We start from the raw sequence: 16,278 nt of genomic DNA on the forward strand, positions 1-16,278 counted from the left end.
TACTGTGCATTTTCAATAAATTGTTGGTTGCTAGTGAAAGATACTTTATTTTGCTATAGAGGATTTATAAAGCTATGAAAAATAAACATGCAATTTTCATATTTAGACTAAGAGATTAGCTTGAATCCATAGTTAATATAATAGTGATGGGAGACTTCATTGTCTCATCTTGATCTCCAGAAAAGTTAGGGTAATATTTATTTTTAATCCTGCATTTAGAATGTGTTTTATGTAAGTTTAGCATTGCCAAATATATATATACATACATACATACATACATACATACATACATACATATATATATATATATATATATATATTTATATATATATATATATATATATATATATATATATATATATATATGTTTTCTGAGGTTTTCACGGGTGTTTGTATATAGGTCTTTGGTTGTTCGGGTTTTCTCCCGTGTAAAATTGGAAGTGTCTTGGCGACGTTTCGACGAAGTCTCATTCGTCATCTTCAGGCTTCAGCTTCGTGCTTCTGGGAGCAATGTGTGATCGCAGCTGTTTCTTCCTTTAACTGCTAGTGGGGTTTGAACTGATTGGGTGGGAGCTTGGCTGTGCTCTGATTGGATGGGGTTTTTCTGTGCTCTGATTGGCTGGGGTGTGTCCTGTGTTGGTGGGGGCTTGGTTGTGCTCAGTCTAATCTGTGCTGCAGGGGATTTGAGCTGGTGAGCTGCATAGCTGTTGTTTGGCTTTGTGGTCGTGCTACATCTTCATAGTGGGTGTCAGTCTGCTGCATGAATGGATTGGAGGGTTTGAAATGGCTAATGTTGCAGCTGCGGTCTGGCTTCTGGTCCTTGGTCGTGCTTCATGATCAGTGTGGTGTGGGTCTGCTTTCTGGGTGGATGTGCGGTGGTGACATCCTGTGTGGACCTTGTGAGTGTGGGTCTGGTGTCATTCCTCGAGTTAGGGTCTCGCTTGTCAATAAGGGCGGTTTCAAATGGCTGGTAGGCGGAGGTGTCATCTCGCTTGTTCATGCTGTGTGGGCGTTTATCTCAATGGCTTCTCTGATTATTCTGTTGTTAAAGTGTTCAGTTTTGGCGATAGTTCTGGTCTTTTAAAGTCAATATCATGTCCTGTGACTTTAAAGTGTTGGACCAGGAAGAAGTTGGTTCCTCTTTTGAATGAGTTCTTGTGTTCTTCAATGCGTGCACTTATTCTTCTGTTGGTTTGTCCAATGTATGTGGTGGGGCAGGCGGTGCATGGGATTTCATATACCCTTGATTTTCTAACTCAATTTTGTCTTTGGGGTTTCTTAGGATGGTGGATATTTTCTGTTTGTGCAGAATGCTGTCTTGATGTTGTGTTTGTGGAGGATCTTGCTGATTCTGTCTGTGGTGCCTTTTATATATGGGAGGAGGGCTGTGCCATTTTCTTGTTCTCTGTCTTGGATTTTAGTGGGGGTTCTTTTGGATTAGTTTGGTAATCTTATTTCTCTGAATCCATTGGATGTTAGTACGTTAGTGAGAGTGTCTAGTTCGGTTTTAGGTGTTGTTCATCAGCTAAGCATTTTGTTCTGGAGATGAGTGTCTTGGCTACGGAGTTGATCTGTGCTGGGTGGTGGTGTGAGTGCGTGCAGATAGCGGTTTGTGTGTGTTTTCTTCTGGTAGATGGTGTGTCCTAGGGAGCCATTGGGTTTTCTGTAGACTAAGACATCCAGGAAGGAAGTTGGTTATTAACTTCTGTTTCCATGGTGAACTGTATTTTGGGGTGTAGGCTATTGAGGTGTGTGAGGAAGTTGTCAAGTTTTTCTTTCCCGTGTGGCCAGATTATGAAGGTGTCGCTCATATCTGAGCCAGAGTTTGGGTTTGTGATCAGATTTTCTAGTGCTTGGGTTTCAAAGTGTTCCATGTAGAGATTGGCAATGACAGGTGAGAGGGTGATCCCATGGGTGCTCCTTCTACTTGTTTGTATTTTTGTCCATTATAGATGAAGTATGTGTTGGATAGGCAGTGGTTGGTCAGATCTAGGATGTGCTTGGGGGTTATATTTGTTTTGGATAGCTGTCAAGGCTTCTTTGATTGGCACTTGGGTGAAGAGGATATGACATCAAAGCTCACGAGTAGGTCGCTGGGCTGTAAGTTTTGTTTCTTTATGATCTCTATGAACTGGAATGAGTTTTTACGTGTGAGGTGATGGATTCTGCATAGGGCTGTAGTTGTTTGGCGAGAAATTTGGCTAGGTTTTGTAGAGGTGAGCCTATGGAGCTGACTATGGGTCTGAGGGGTTCCTTCTTTGTGTATCTTGGGAGGCCATAGAGCTTAGGGCATCTGGATGATTTCTCTGGGAATGATTCTTTGTTGGATTTCTTCGCTGATGGGGAGGCTTTATTTTGGATCTAGTGGTTTTTCTAGGTAGGTGGTGGGGTCTGTGTTTAGGGGCTTGTATGCAGGGTCTTGGAGTAGGTTGGTTAATTTGGTTTGGTAGTCAGATGTGTTCATAACCACCGTGGCGTTGCCCTTGTCTGCTGGTAGGATTATTATGCTGGTATCTTTTTTCAGGTTAAGTAGTGCTGTCTGTTCCTCTTGGGTAAGTTGCTTTTGGGTGGCTTGCTGGTGCAGAGGATGTTGAGATCTCGAGTCTGATTTTGTTAACGTCATCGGGGTTGATTTTGGTCAGGCTGGTTTCAACTCCGCATATAATGGTTTCGGTGGGGATGTATTTGGGAGTGACTGCAAAGTTGAATCCTTTAGAAAGGACATCGGTTTCAGCTTTGGTGAGGATCCTATCTGAGATGTTATGCACTGTTTGTTTCATGTGTTGCTGTGAGGGTGGAGGGGTTTGTTTCTGGCGTTCTTGTAGTCTTCGGAGTTTGTTGGTGTGCGTGTCTGTCTTGAGGGTGGTTTTTTCTAGAGCTTGGGTTTCAAAGTGTTCCATGTAGAGATTGGCAATGACAGGTGAGAGGGGTGATCCCATGGGTGCTCCTTCTACTTGTTTGTATTTTTGTCCATTATAGATGAAGTATGTGTTGGATAGGCAGTGGTTGGTCAGATCTAGGATGTGCTTGTTGTCCTCACACTTCACCTCAAACTCAGCAACAAGATGCACCCTGCACTTTGGGACAAATCCAAACAACTTGCCGTCTGGAGAGCCGAAACACAGACCACCCTCAAGACAGACACGCACACCAACACACACATCACCCCTCTCACCTGTCATTGCCAATCTCTACATGGAACACTTTGAAACCCAAGCTCTAGAAAAAACCACCTCAAGACAGACACGCACACCAACACACACATCACCCCTCTCACCTGTCATTGCCAATCTCTACATGGAACACTTTGAAACCCAAGCTCTAGAAAAAACCACCCTCAAGACAGACACGCACACCAACAAACTCCGAAGACTACAAGAACGCCAGAAACAAACCCCTCCACCCTCACAGCAACACATGAAACAAACAGTGCATAACATCTCAGATAGGATCCTCACCAAAGCTGAAACCGATGTCCTTTCTAAAGGATTCAACTTTGCAGTCACTCCCAAATACATCCCCACCGAAACCATTATATGCGGAGTTGAAACCAGCCTGACCAAAATCAACCCCGATGACGCTAACAAAATCAGACTCGAGATCTCCAACATCCTCTGCACCAGCAAGCCACCCAAAAGCAACTTACCCAAAGAGGAACAGACAGCACTACTTAACCTGAAAAAAGATACCAGCATAATAATCCTACCAGCAGACAAGGGCAACGCCACGGTGGTTATGAACACATCTGACTACCAAACCAAATTAACCAACCTACTCCAAGACCCTGCATACAAGCCCCTAAACACAGACCCCACCACCTACCTAGAAAAAACCACTAAATCCAAAATAAAAGCCTCCCCCATCAGCGAAGAAATCCAACAAAGAATCATTCCCAGAGAGAAATCATCCAGATGCCCTAAGCTCTATGGCCTCCCCAAGATACACAAAGAAGGAACCCCACTCAGACCCATAGTCAGCTCCATAGGCTCACCTCTACAAAACCTAGCCAAATTTCTCGCCAAACAACTACAGCCCTATGCAGAATCCATCACCTCACACGTAAAAAACTCATTCCAGTTCATAGAGATCATAAAGAAACAAAACTTACAGCCCAGCGACCTACTCGTGAGCTTTGATGTCATATCCTCTTCACCCAAGTGCCAATCAAAGAAGCCTTGACAGCTATCCAAAACAAATATAACCCCCAAGCACATCCTAGATCTGACCAACCACTGCCTACCCAACACATACTACATCTATAATGGACAAAAATACAAACAAGTAGAAGGAGCACGGATGGGATCACCGCTCTCACCTGTCATTGCCAATCTCTACATGGAACACTTTGAAACCCAAGCTCTAGAAAAATCTGATCACAAACCCAAACTCTGGCTGAGATATGTAGACGACACCTTCATAATGTGGCCACACGGGAAAGAAAACTTGACAACTTCCTCACACACCTCAATAGCCTACACCCCAAAATACAGTTCACCATGGAAACAGAAGTTAATAACCAACTTCCTTCCTGGATGTCTTAGTCTACAGAAACCCAATGGCTCCCTAGGACACACCATCTACCAGAAGAAAACACACACAAACCGCTATCTGCACGCACTCTCACACCACCACCCAGCACAGATCAACTCCGTAGCCAAGACACTCATCTCCAGAACAAAATGCTTAGCTGATGAACAACACCTAAAACCCGAACTAGACACTCTCACTAATGTACTAACATCCAATGGATTCCAGAGAAATAAGATTACCAAACTAATCCAAAAAGAACCCCCCACTAAAATCCAAGACAGAGAACAAGAAAACGGCACAGCCCTCCTCCCATATATAAAAGGCACCACAGACAGAATCAGCAAGATCCTCCACAAACACAACATCAAGACAGCATTCTGCACAAACAGAAAATATCCACCATCCTAAGAAACCCCAAAGACAAAATTGAGTTAGAAAATCAAGGAGTATATGAAATCCCATGCACCGCCTGCCCCACCACATACATTGGACAAACCAACAGAAGAATAAGTGCACGATTGAAGAACACAAGAACTCATTCAAAAAAGAGGAACCAACTTCTTCCCTGGTCCAACACTTTAAAGTCACAGGACATGATATTGACTTTAAAAAGACCAGAACTATCGCCAAAACTGAACACTTTAACAACAGAATAATCAGAGAAGCCATTGAGATAGAAAAACGCCCACACAGCATGAACAAACGAGATGATACCTCCGGCCTACCAGCCATTTGGAAACCCGCCTTATTGACAAACGAGTCCCTAACACGAGGAATGACACCAGACCTACACTCACGAGGTCCACACAGGATGTCACCACCGCACATCCACCCAGAAAGCAGACCCAAACCCACACTGATCATGAAGCACGACCAAGGACCAGAAGCCAGACCGCAGCTGCAACATTAGCCATTTCAAACCCTTCTAATCCATACATGCAGCAGACTGACACCCACTATGAAGATGTGGCACGACCACAAAGCCAAACAACAGCTATGCAGCTCACCAGCTCAAATCCCCTGCAGCACAGATTAGACTGAGCACAACCAAGCCCCCACCAACACAGGACACACCCCAGCCAATCAGAGCACAGAAAACCCCATCCAATCAGAGCACAGCCAAGCTCCCACCCAATCAGTTCAAACCCCACTAGCAGTTAAAAGGAAGAAACAGCTGCGATCACACATTGCTCCCAGAAGCACGGTTGAAGCCTGAAGATGACGAATGAGACTTCGTCAAACGCCGCCAAGACACTTCCAATTTTACACGGGAGAAAACCCAACAACCAAAGACCTATATATATATATATATATATATATATATATATATATATATATATATATATATATATATATATATATATATATATATATATATATATATATATATATATATATATATATATATATATTTATATATACTTATATTACATAAGCTTAAGAACCAAAGTGCCAAAAATTCACATGTGTCCAAGGTGAAAAGACATGGTAGCTAGCAAGCATTCTGAATTAGCAGAAATTCTTTTTCTTTGCTAAGGCATTCCATATACTGTATATATTCTATGTTTTTAAGAACCTTTTTTAAAATTGTATTTTAATTTTTAAATTTGAAAATGTAGAACTCCTTTAGGAAAGGGACAAAATAATGGAATACGAATGATAAATCTAAACCAAAAGCATATCATCTTATTTGATATTTAATCCTTATTTGACTACAATTCAGTTACATAGAACTTCTTCTGTTCAATATTATATTTTTTTACTTTTAGGCTTTGGGAAAATTCTGTCTTACATACAATTGTTCTGGAGATTTGGATGATAAGGTATGATAAACAATTTTATTTTAAGATACAATGTAGCACATGGGTAGGCAAACCTTTGAGACAATTACCACATTATGAATTTTGAAAGCATGTTGTTATTGTCACATTTTGTGTGCCATGGTGGGCTTGGGCTATCATAAAGCATATGTCAGGATTCCAAGTAACACCCTCAATTGAAGAAGACTCCAAGGCTAGAAGTTCCTCGAAGTTCAATTTTATTAGCGATGTCATATTGGCACATCTGGGAAAACCCAAATCTGAAAGCTTCCAAGTTTTCCCCACCCAAAAGAAAGTCCAAATCCCTTCCCCTGCACCCACATGTCCATCACATGATCCAATCAATGCACCACCCCAACTGGAGATGTCCCAGTCATGCCACGCCAGGTGCAGGCAGAATATTCTTGGCTGTCAGAGAAAAGAATGTTATTATGGCTAGATATCTCCACCACTCCATGCAATCCCCCTTCCCAGTTTCCCACAGCACTGCTGTGGTCCACCAGCAGCCTGAAGACCTGACAGCAGAGTTGGACAGTGAGGAAGCTGGGGAGGAAAATGGCCAATCCTGGAGTCGGGAAGGCCCATACAAGGGCTCTGTGTCGGAGGCAGAGATGGGGCCAGGGCCATCTGGGAGCAATGCACGGATTCCGGAGCCTCCAGAGGCGGACAGCAGAGAGGCAGAGGAACAGGAGGAACCTGTTCCTAGTGTACGCATGTGAAGGGCTGCCAGAAGGCAAGAGCAGCTGAAGCAAAAAGGATGACTTGGGAGTAAGGCCAGAAGATGATTGGCCACTCCCGTAAGGCTTAAAAGAGCAGCAACGAGCTGTTGGGTTCTTTGTAGAAAAGCAATATTTATTCCATTGCTTCTTGTCAGCATCTTTTGAACTTTGTGGGGTTTTTGCCAAGAAAAGCTTTTGGCAGATTGCCAAAGACAACAAAGGTTGGTGATAAAGCTGAAGGACTGTTTACGAGGAATTTGTTTTGGACTAAGCTGAGAATGAATTAATTCTCAGCTGTTCCAAAAGCAAACTACCATATTTTTCAGAGTATAAGATGCTCCGGATTATAAGATGCGTCTACCTTTTTTGATGAGGAAAACAAGAAAAAGAAATCTGCTTCTGCCTCTACCTCCCAGCAATTTTCCCTTGTTTCAGCAAACAGTAAATAGCCTGCTTTACTTTCATTTGCATTTTCAGCATAGATTGATTAGCTCAAGGAAAAAAAATCTAATCCCAGCAATTTAACTCCTTGCAGCAAGCAGCAGAGGCCCACGCAGCAATAGGCAATGGCAATCCCTGCAGCCTGAAACAGCTAAGAGTCGAGAGGCCGATCATACGGACAACCAACTTGTACTAATTAGGCTGTGCTAAAGCTGAAATGGGCTGTTTCTTCTTGTTGCTTGCTGCAAGGAGGTAAATTGCTGGGAGGCAGAGGCCAAAGGGTGGGAGCCAGTGGGTGGGAGGTACTACATTTGGTGTATAAGACACAGCCAAATTTTCACCCCTTTTTAGAGGGGAAAAAGTGCATTTTATACTCCGAAAAATACGGTAGTGAGATCGTTATCTTCCATTCCCTGATTTTCAATATGTTCTTTACCATATTAGCTAATCTTTATCTTTTCATTTAAGTGGAAGGAGGGAGTTCCAAATACAACTATATCCACTTCTTGTTTAAATTTTACTTACTATTTAAATATGACTACTCATATGTGCCATGGGCACTTTCCTGGCATGGTCTCTGGCATATTTAATAACCCTATGCTTCTTTACTCTGTCAAGCTTCCCATAAATGCAGTGAGAGATGACTTAGTGGTATTGAGAAGATGAAAACCCTGATCTTAAAAGGCTGGAGGAGTCAAGGCTAGTTGTAGAAGAGCAGACAGAGCTGGAAAGGAGAAATAAACTGTCATCAGTTTGGAGTCATTGCATTGACACAAAAAATCCAAGTCCAGTTCCCCATGAATTCCTTTGACCTTTATTTAGCACCAATTTGACTTTGACCATTAGTTGACTAGATTTTTGTATAGCGGTAGCGATAATAAACTCTTCTGTGCTTTGAACTCAATGAATGATCCAGGTTATTTGTGCCTGACACTAATTTGCATAAGTCAGAAGCCATGGAGGGTGGAATATACCATTAGATGAGGACAATTATAGAACAGCTATCCAAGACAAGGTTACAAACAATGCTGGCAGAGGTCATGTCAATTTGAAGCAGAATCAAAGACTCAGTGATATATGAAATGGGCCAAAAGTTATTCAGACTGAGTGCAATCTTAGAGACAATGCAATGATCAATATTGGACAAAAAGCAGGCTTTTTAAAAGGACTTACTATGTATAAAACTTTTCCATAAGTATATGTATAAGTATTACAGAGGCAGATGTAGCTGTTTTACTTTTGAGCTTGGTGATAAATTGCATGAGACTATTCCTCACTTGTTATCTTTATCTTTATTCCTTACTTTATCTTTCTTTGTCTATTTAAGGTAATGGGGAAATTGTTCTTTGGCCTTGTTCAGTCTGGATCATGGTGTTGTTTTGATGAATTCAATCGGATTGATATAGAAGTCCTCTCTGCAATTGCTTCACATCTTCAGGCAATTAAGGCAGCTAAAGATAGCCTCAGTGTCAGGTATTTATTTGAAATTGCTGTGAGATTTTATTAATAATAATACTTTATATTCAAAGGTGTGTGCATGCTCTGTGTTGTATCATTAATATAAGAAAGTTGTAAAAGAAAGATTTCTTCTTTACAATTCTTGCCTAGAGCTGAATGGATGTCTTCTAATGATCTAAAAAGGCAAGAGCACAAATGACAAGTACCTTAGTTTATTACTTTATTACTATATATTACTTACCAGATCTTGGCCAATCAGGTGTTATAAAAAGATAACAAGCATCAGAAAACACTGGATTAGTATAAAATCAAATAAAGTGGATTTGGCAATGGATCTTGTGTTCATGATCAAAACTTATTGTACAGTTTAACTTTTTGAAACATATGCCAGTTAATTATAATTTTACTTTCATTCTTGTTTATTGTATTAAAAGGTTGTTTACCTGGCTATCATAATTGGAATAATTTCTTTGCTGATTAAAATGTCATATAGAACTGATCAATGTCCTATGTTTCCTCCTTATAATTTGATTCAGGAACTGCTGGCCTATTTTATTAGACAATTGAAAGAATGTGGGATATTAAGATGACCAACATCAAACATAAATGCTTTTGTATGCTGACATTCTTTGCTTATTATCATTCCTAGTCTCCTGAAGTACTTTATATTGGTACTTTATATGGATTTTTGTAAAAAATGGGACACAACATTTTGTTTGAAAATCTTTAATACCGTAATTGTTTCCAGAGAGATTTCTTTGTTGATAAAAGCTATTATGTCTAAATGTCCATCTCAAATTAATGCAGATAGACACAAATTAGTAAAAATCAACATGAATTTATGAGAAAAAAATAAATAGTGTTAAAACTAATATTGCTGCAAGATTGATACATATTCTTAAAGTTTCTATGTTGGTAAGTTATTTTAAGCAGATTGATACATTATGGAGAACGTTCTTATGAAATGGGAACAATTATGAGTTTCACATGAAGGTGGGGATTTTAACTTTCTTGACTTGTGCTATTGTACTTTTTGACCTTGTGCTTCCTGAAATTTAAATGATTAATTAAAAACCATTACAGATGCAGTTAGAATATCATTACTATCCTCTTTAATATATTGGCCAGAACCTTCTTCCCATTTTAAAAGATGCAAAATATACAAGGTGTACCAAAAGTCAGACCCTATAGACAATTTATTATATAATTTATATTAAATGTTTAATTGGTTGTCATTTTCATCTAAATACTTCCTTTGTCTTTTGATGTACATTACGATCATTAATATTTTCTTTGAATAAAAAAAAGTAATAAAACATATTGTGGTTGGTCTGATTTTTTGGTAAACCCAGTATATAGATGATATTGAGAAGGAGCCTTAAATCTGATCCTACTTTTCACCAAAAACCAACATTATGAAATAATTGTAACTGGAAATTATCGGTAAAACTTTTTTTTGGAAAGTTCATAGGCAAAAGGTTCATTAGCAAAAAATGAGATCACAACTTTGGATCAGCTCATTGTTCATCATCTGATGTTTTACAAGAATATTTTTTTCTAAATATATGGTTTCTAAATAGATAGTTTTTAGCTGTAACTGAAAAGCTTAGTTTAAATACTGTAGATCTGGGAATCTATAAACAAGTTTGAAAAAAAGGTGGTGTGAGTGGTAGATTCTGTTATACTTAGATCTGCCAATTAACATACCTTTATTTTACCAGAGCTTAGTCATTCTGCATAAGCAGTCTTTGTATATGTGCTGCTTTTTGCCAAATGGGCACCTGTGGACATTATTTTAAGCCTATAAATGGGCATATCTATTTACATTGATCAAACATTGTGGCTTGAATGTCTGCACTGGGCCTTTGGCAAAATAGTATATTCTGTATTTTATAGGTCAACTAATTGCCTCCCTAAGCAGAACCTATTTCTGCTATATGTATAATATAGAAAAGCATCACAAATAATGATGGCAGATTGCTTAGCAATAACTTTACTTCTTCAAATTAGTCATTTCTGCAGGTACATAATACCTCTAATTTGTTCTACAATGGTGTCTTTATTCTGAACTTCTGTGTTGGAATCAGAACTGAGCTCCTTTGCACTACACTCCATATGGATGTATATAGACAGGTCCTTAGTCTTCCCCCCAAACTTAGACTCTTCCTGATAGTGGTCTATGCAGATGCAAACCTCATATGTGTAAATGTTATCAATGTGTTATGCTAATATTGTACCATTTTCAATTGTATCTGATGTTTTAGGCTTAACTCAAGGTGCTTAACATATGTGGCATAACATCCTTAGCAGCTTAGGGCCACAGTATTTACTTGCTGTTTTTTGTATAAGGCAACAATTTGATCATTTTCTCTGCTTTGGTACACTACTTATTCCCTAACCGTAGTATATTGGAGCTGTTTTTACATTTAACACAGATTTGTACTGGAAGGAAAAGAAATTCGTCTGAGACCACACTGTGCAATTTTTATTACCATGAATCCTGGGTAAGTGATAACTGTAACTATCATTGTTCCATAACACCAGAACAAAAAGAACCTTTTTTTGGGGGGGGGATATTTTTTACAAATGATGAAGCTGTGTTGCATGAACTGGTAATTTTGATACAATGAGTTTAATATTATCCATAGCTTTGCCCTTTCAAGATTTCAGAAAATAATATTTCTAAGCCTAATTTGTTGATACAGGGATAGATCATGGAATCTTTTAAATGCAAGGAATATCTACTGCCAATGAATTATATTCCCATTTTCCAAATGTTGTGGTTTTAAATTACCACTGTTATCAATTTCAGAAAGTTAAATAATTTTTTCAGTTGCATTTAAATTCACTTATTACCATAATCCACTATCATAATAGTGATCATATTATGATTTTCTCTGTGAACTCTACTTTTTCAGACTAGTACTGTATCTTTGTTGAAAGGAATTTTTATTTTTATGTGGTAAAGCTAACATATTAAAGTTGTCTTAATTAATGTGATGGCATTAATTTTCCTTTTAAGATACAAAGGTCGTGTGGAACTTCCAGACAACTTAAAATCATTATTTCGTCCTATGTCAATGGTAATACCGGATTATGAACTCATTGCTGAAATAATGTTGTTTTCAGAAGGTTTCAAATCATCAAAATTACTCTCGGGGAAGATAGTAAATCTTTATCAACTTTCCAGCAAAAGATTATCACAACAGGTAAAATAAAAAATATATATATTTATTTTTTATATCCTAATTTTCTTCTGGAACGGAGCTCAAAGTAGCTACATAGCATCTCCAGGTGATGCCCCTTAGAGGCAATGATTTGAAAAAGTAATGCAGAAATCACATGTAAATACAGTATAAATTTACAGATAAATATTAGTCTGTGAAGCTGAATAGAATGGTCTACTGTTCATAATAATAACAAACTAGTTTAGGAGGTACAAGATAGGCCAAAAACCATACAAAGGCACACCTTTTTGCTTGCCTGCCTCTATGAATTTTCTAGGACCAAATATATTTTTTCTACAGGAAAAGCATCTTTCAGTGAATATGCTCCTGAATTCAGTATAGGATTTTACTTTCGGTTTTATTTCAAGTGCTATAGCAATGTTAGCTATCCAAAGTCAATAGCAAGTGGATGACCTTAGAGGAGAGAGAGAGGTGGTGACTTTTTTCAGCACTTATTGGGCAAAACCCTTCAATTTCTTGAAAGGATTATATTTTCTGGTCATTATCCTTATGTCATGCATTCATATTTTTAAAAGAAAGCTTCAAAAGTAATTGAGAATTGGTGTCTTCCTGTAAAGCACTCTGGGTCTGAGGTTAGGCAAATGCCCTTGCACTAGTGTTTGAGATTTAGGAGCAAAATTCCCAATTGACAGCTACACAGTACTATTATTTCCTACAGAGGGACAGAAATTTCTACTTTCAGCCATCTTATCTTCTTCTTGTATTCTCACTGAAAAATATCCCACTGGATAATTAGTATTCTAGAATTCTTTTGGCAGCCTGTTAAGTTCAGTTAAGTTTCATTCCTGCCCTCTGAAATGAAAGACCACAGGATTTCTGTGATATTCTTTCAGATATTTGATATAATATCATATACCCTCACAACTATCTTTTCTAATGTTAAACACATCCAACTCTTTCAATCCTTGTTCATATAACATTGTTTCTAAGCTGTTTATCTTCATTACTGTCTTTCTGTAAACCTATTCCAGTTTCTCTAAATCTTTCAAGTGTGGTGCCTGAATTGGATGTAATAAACAAAATAGAGTGGAGTGCATTTCTTTTTTTCTTGCAGCCACACATAACTGATGCCTCATATTAAATTTGTAGTCACTTATTATTCCACTGTTTTTTATTTTTAAAAAAATACTGTTATCAGCCTAGTTATTTGCTATCCTGTATCTGTGCATTTTTATTTCCTAAGTAAAAAAAAGTTGTGCTTATCTCATTACATTTAGGATTGTTACTTTTGTTTCTCCAGTTTATTTTGTTTCTATATTAGCTAGCCAACCAATTCTGTACCATCTGCAAAATTTATAAACATTCATTCTACTTCCTATGAACACCTCTAGAATCACTGTAGTTTCCTGGAACTTGTTTTTTTTCTTACCCCACACATGTGGCAGTTCCCTTATTGTGTTTTTAACAATCATAAACTTTAGTTCTACATGATTGATAGATAGATATCACTGAACGAAACAGGACTTGTGTAACGCTGCCTTTTCTGAAAAATTGTTAGTACTTTGCCATCTTAACTGAACAATTAATAGATCTTTTTATGTTATTTTGTTCTGAATATATCTAATGAAACTCTTTCCAAATATCTTTGAACTTCAGATCGTTAACATTCCTCACACATCTCTACAAGTGCTTAATTGGAGATTTAATAGCCAACCCTCATATGATTTAATTTAAAGCTTACCCTGCTTTGACCAATCATGTTTTAACCAATCCTTTTTACATACAGTCCATCTCATGGCAGCAATCTATAATCCAGCTAATTGAAGTCATGATCCCATACAGGGACGGGTTTCAAAACCCATCACTACCAGTTTGCTCGTGGGCGCATGCGCACACATGACATTTCTGCGCATGCAGAAGCGCCCGGGCGGGTGGGCAGAGCCTCCCGCCGCTGCTGCTATCAGTTTGCCCAAGCCGGGGCAAACTGGTAGCAACCTACCACTGGTCCCATACAGCAAATCTTTCCTTAGCCTATATAGCCATTCATATGTAGTGTTTTTCTTTCCTAGAAAATAAGATTTTGACTTTATAGTGGATGATTCAGTATCAAAGGGTGCAGAACACACATTCCATGTTAGGGAACATTAGAAAAGGGATTTGAAAATAAAAATCACAATATTACAAAATTATATTTGCACCTGAATCATTGTGTACCATTCGAGTAGCCATAAATAAAAGAGCATATAATAGAGCTGGGGAAAGTGCATAGCCAGTTTAGTGTAATGGTTAAGGTGCTGACCTAGAAACCAGGACCCTGAGTTCTGGTCAGGCACAATTAACCAGGTGCAGGAATTGAGTTCAAAGTGCTAAAGGTTTATTACATGCTACCTATAGACAAGATTCTGGTCTATTAATGGTCAGGTCATGATGGTTCAGTGATTAAGATGCTGAGCTTGTCAGCTGGAAAGCTGACAGCCCAGGTTTGAGACCCAAGCACTGCACAAGAGGGTGAGCTCCTGATACTCATGCCAGCGCTTGCTAACCTAGGAGGGTCTTTCAGCTGAGAATCAGAGATGAGCCTTGCCCCCTTAAGTCCATCATAACTGGACCAGGAAAACTTTAAATTCTTAATGGGGCTAGATATCAAATTGGCACTAGGTCATCAAAATTTATGGGCTAAACTTGGATCTCATGTAAGTCTGCAGTGATTTGAGATTGATGATGCATTTAACCCTGCCCTTCGGCTCAACCAGCTCATGTGCTACAATTCTAGTCCTATTTTAGGCATGAAATCCACCTGGGTGCCTTTGGGCCAGTTAGGTTCCCACTTCATAGAGGAGTGTTGTGGGAAAAATAGGAGGAAGAATGAACTTATGTAAGTTCATTTACTGCCCCAAGTTACTTATAAAGTACTAACAGTGGGATAAAAAAATCCATAAAATAAAATAAATAAAAATAATCAGTATGGCAGAGATGGGGGTAAACACTATTGAGGTATTTAAAATCATCATGACATAGAGAAAGTAGACAAGGAGAAATTTTCCCCATTTCTCAAAATGCTAAGACCAAAGGTGATCAGTGAAACTAATTAGAAGTTGATTTAGAAAAAACAAAAAAATACTTTGGATAGTGCATAATTAATTTGTGGAACTTATTCTTTGGTGCGCTGCTTAGAGAGTCCAAGCAGTGGGTTTATCTCATCTGATTGGCCAGAGACTGTTAAATATGCATAAACACTCCTCCATCCTCCCTTGGAGCTCCAGTTCGTTAACTCAGTGAGGCCAAGAGACTTTATCCTTTACAGCTCCACTGCTTGGACTTTCTAATAGTTATTTAGCTTCCAGTTTTAAACAGTTTAATTGAATTTCGTGACTTTGTAGCTTCGTGGTGCTCTCTGAAGTCGAGCCGCTCAGCTGAGCGGCGCTAATTAAAGCGGCCAATTTTCGCTTTCAGGGAGTCTGCAGATTGTCGGATCTGCCGAAGACAGCTGTTTTTGTGAGTTTGTGAGTTTGGCACGCTAGGAGCTGTGGTGTCGGCTCCGTGCCGTTTCTGTATCATTTCCAAGCGCGTAGGGGGTCGTGTTGTCGGCTCTACGCTTTTCTTTTAAATCTTCAAAGTTTTTTGTGGCTAGTTGGGCGAACTGGGAGCTGTGGTGTCAGCTCCGTTCCGTTACTCTGTATTTCCAAGTGCAAAAGGGACTGTGGTGTTGGTTCTGTCTTTCAGCGCTTAGCTAGCCATTTATTCAAGGGAAATTCCCTCCTGCCGTTTGGCAGTTTATTTTGAAGTTTGAATTGTCACGCGACTCCAGTGCAGCACAGAATTCCCCTATTGACAGTTTGGCACGTGGCAGCATCTTCTATTGCCTCAGCTAATTAGCGAGGCTTAATTCTCTATTGGAAGCAACAGGGCTGTGGTGCCAGCTCTAAACTTCTGGCTTTCTATTAAAATTCTGCAACTGCAGTTTGTGCCTTATAGGAACCGGGATGATTGGTTCAGCTTTAATATTGATTTCTTCAGGAATTTATTCAGCCTACGGTTTCTGGGCACTCAACATACTGTGGTTTGATGTTTATTTGGATTTATCAGGTGTAACAAGCACTTTAAGACCCTTTCTATAGGTTC

The 16,278-nt window shown here is 39.0% G+C and overlaps 1 protein-coding gene across 1 annotated transcript in view; it reads left to right on the forward strand.

Annotated features, from left to right (window-relative positions):
* DNAH14 (dynein axonemal heavy chain 14) overlaps positions 1-16,278 on the forward strand; it is a 279,895-nt gene that overhangs the window by 93,784 nt on the left and 169,833 nt on the right. Inside the window, exons 27-30 of the mRNA XM_058169855.1 lie at positions 6,300-6,353; positions 8,838-8,983; positions 11,404-11,472; positions 11,991-12,177. Of these exons, the coding sequence (XP_058025838.1) occupies positions 6,300-6,353; positions 8,838-8,983; positions 11,404-11,472; positions 11,991-12,177 (456 nt within the window). The remainder of the gene's footprint in view (positions 1-6,299; positions 6,354-8,837; positions 8,984-11,403; positions 11,473-11,990; positions 12,178-16,278) is intronic.

This window comes from Ahaetulla prasina, chromosome 1 (assembly GCF_028640845.1).
Source record: "Ahaetulla prasina isolate Xishuangbanna chromosome 1, ASM2864084v1, whole genome shotgun sequence".
Classification (NCBI taxonomy): Eukaryota; Metazoa; Chordata; class Lepidosauria; order Squamata; family Colubridae; genus Ahaetulla; species Ahaetulla prasina.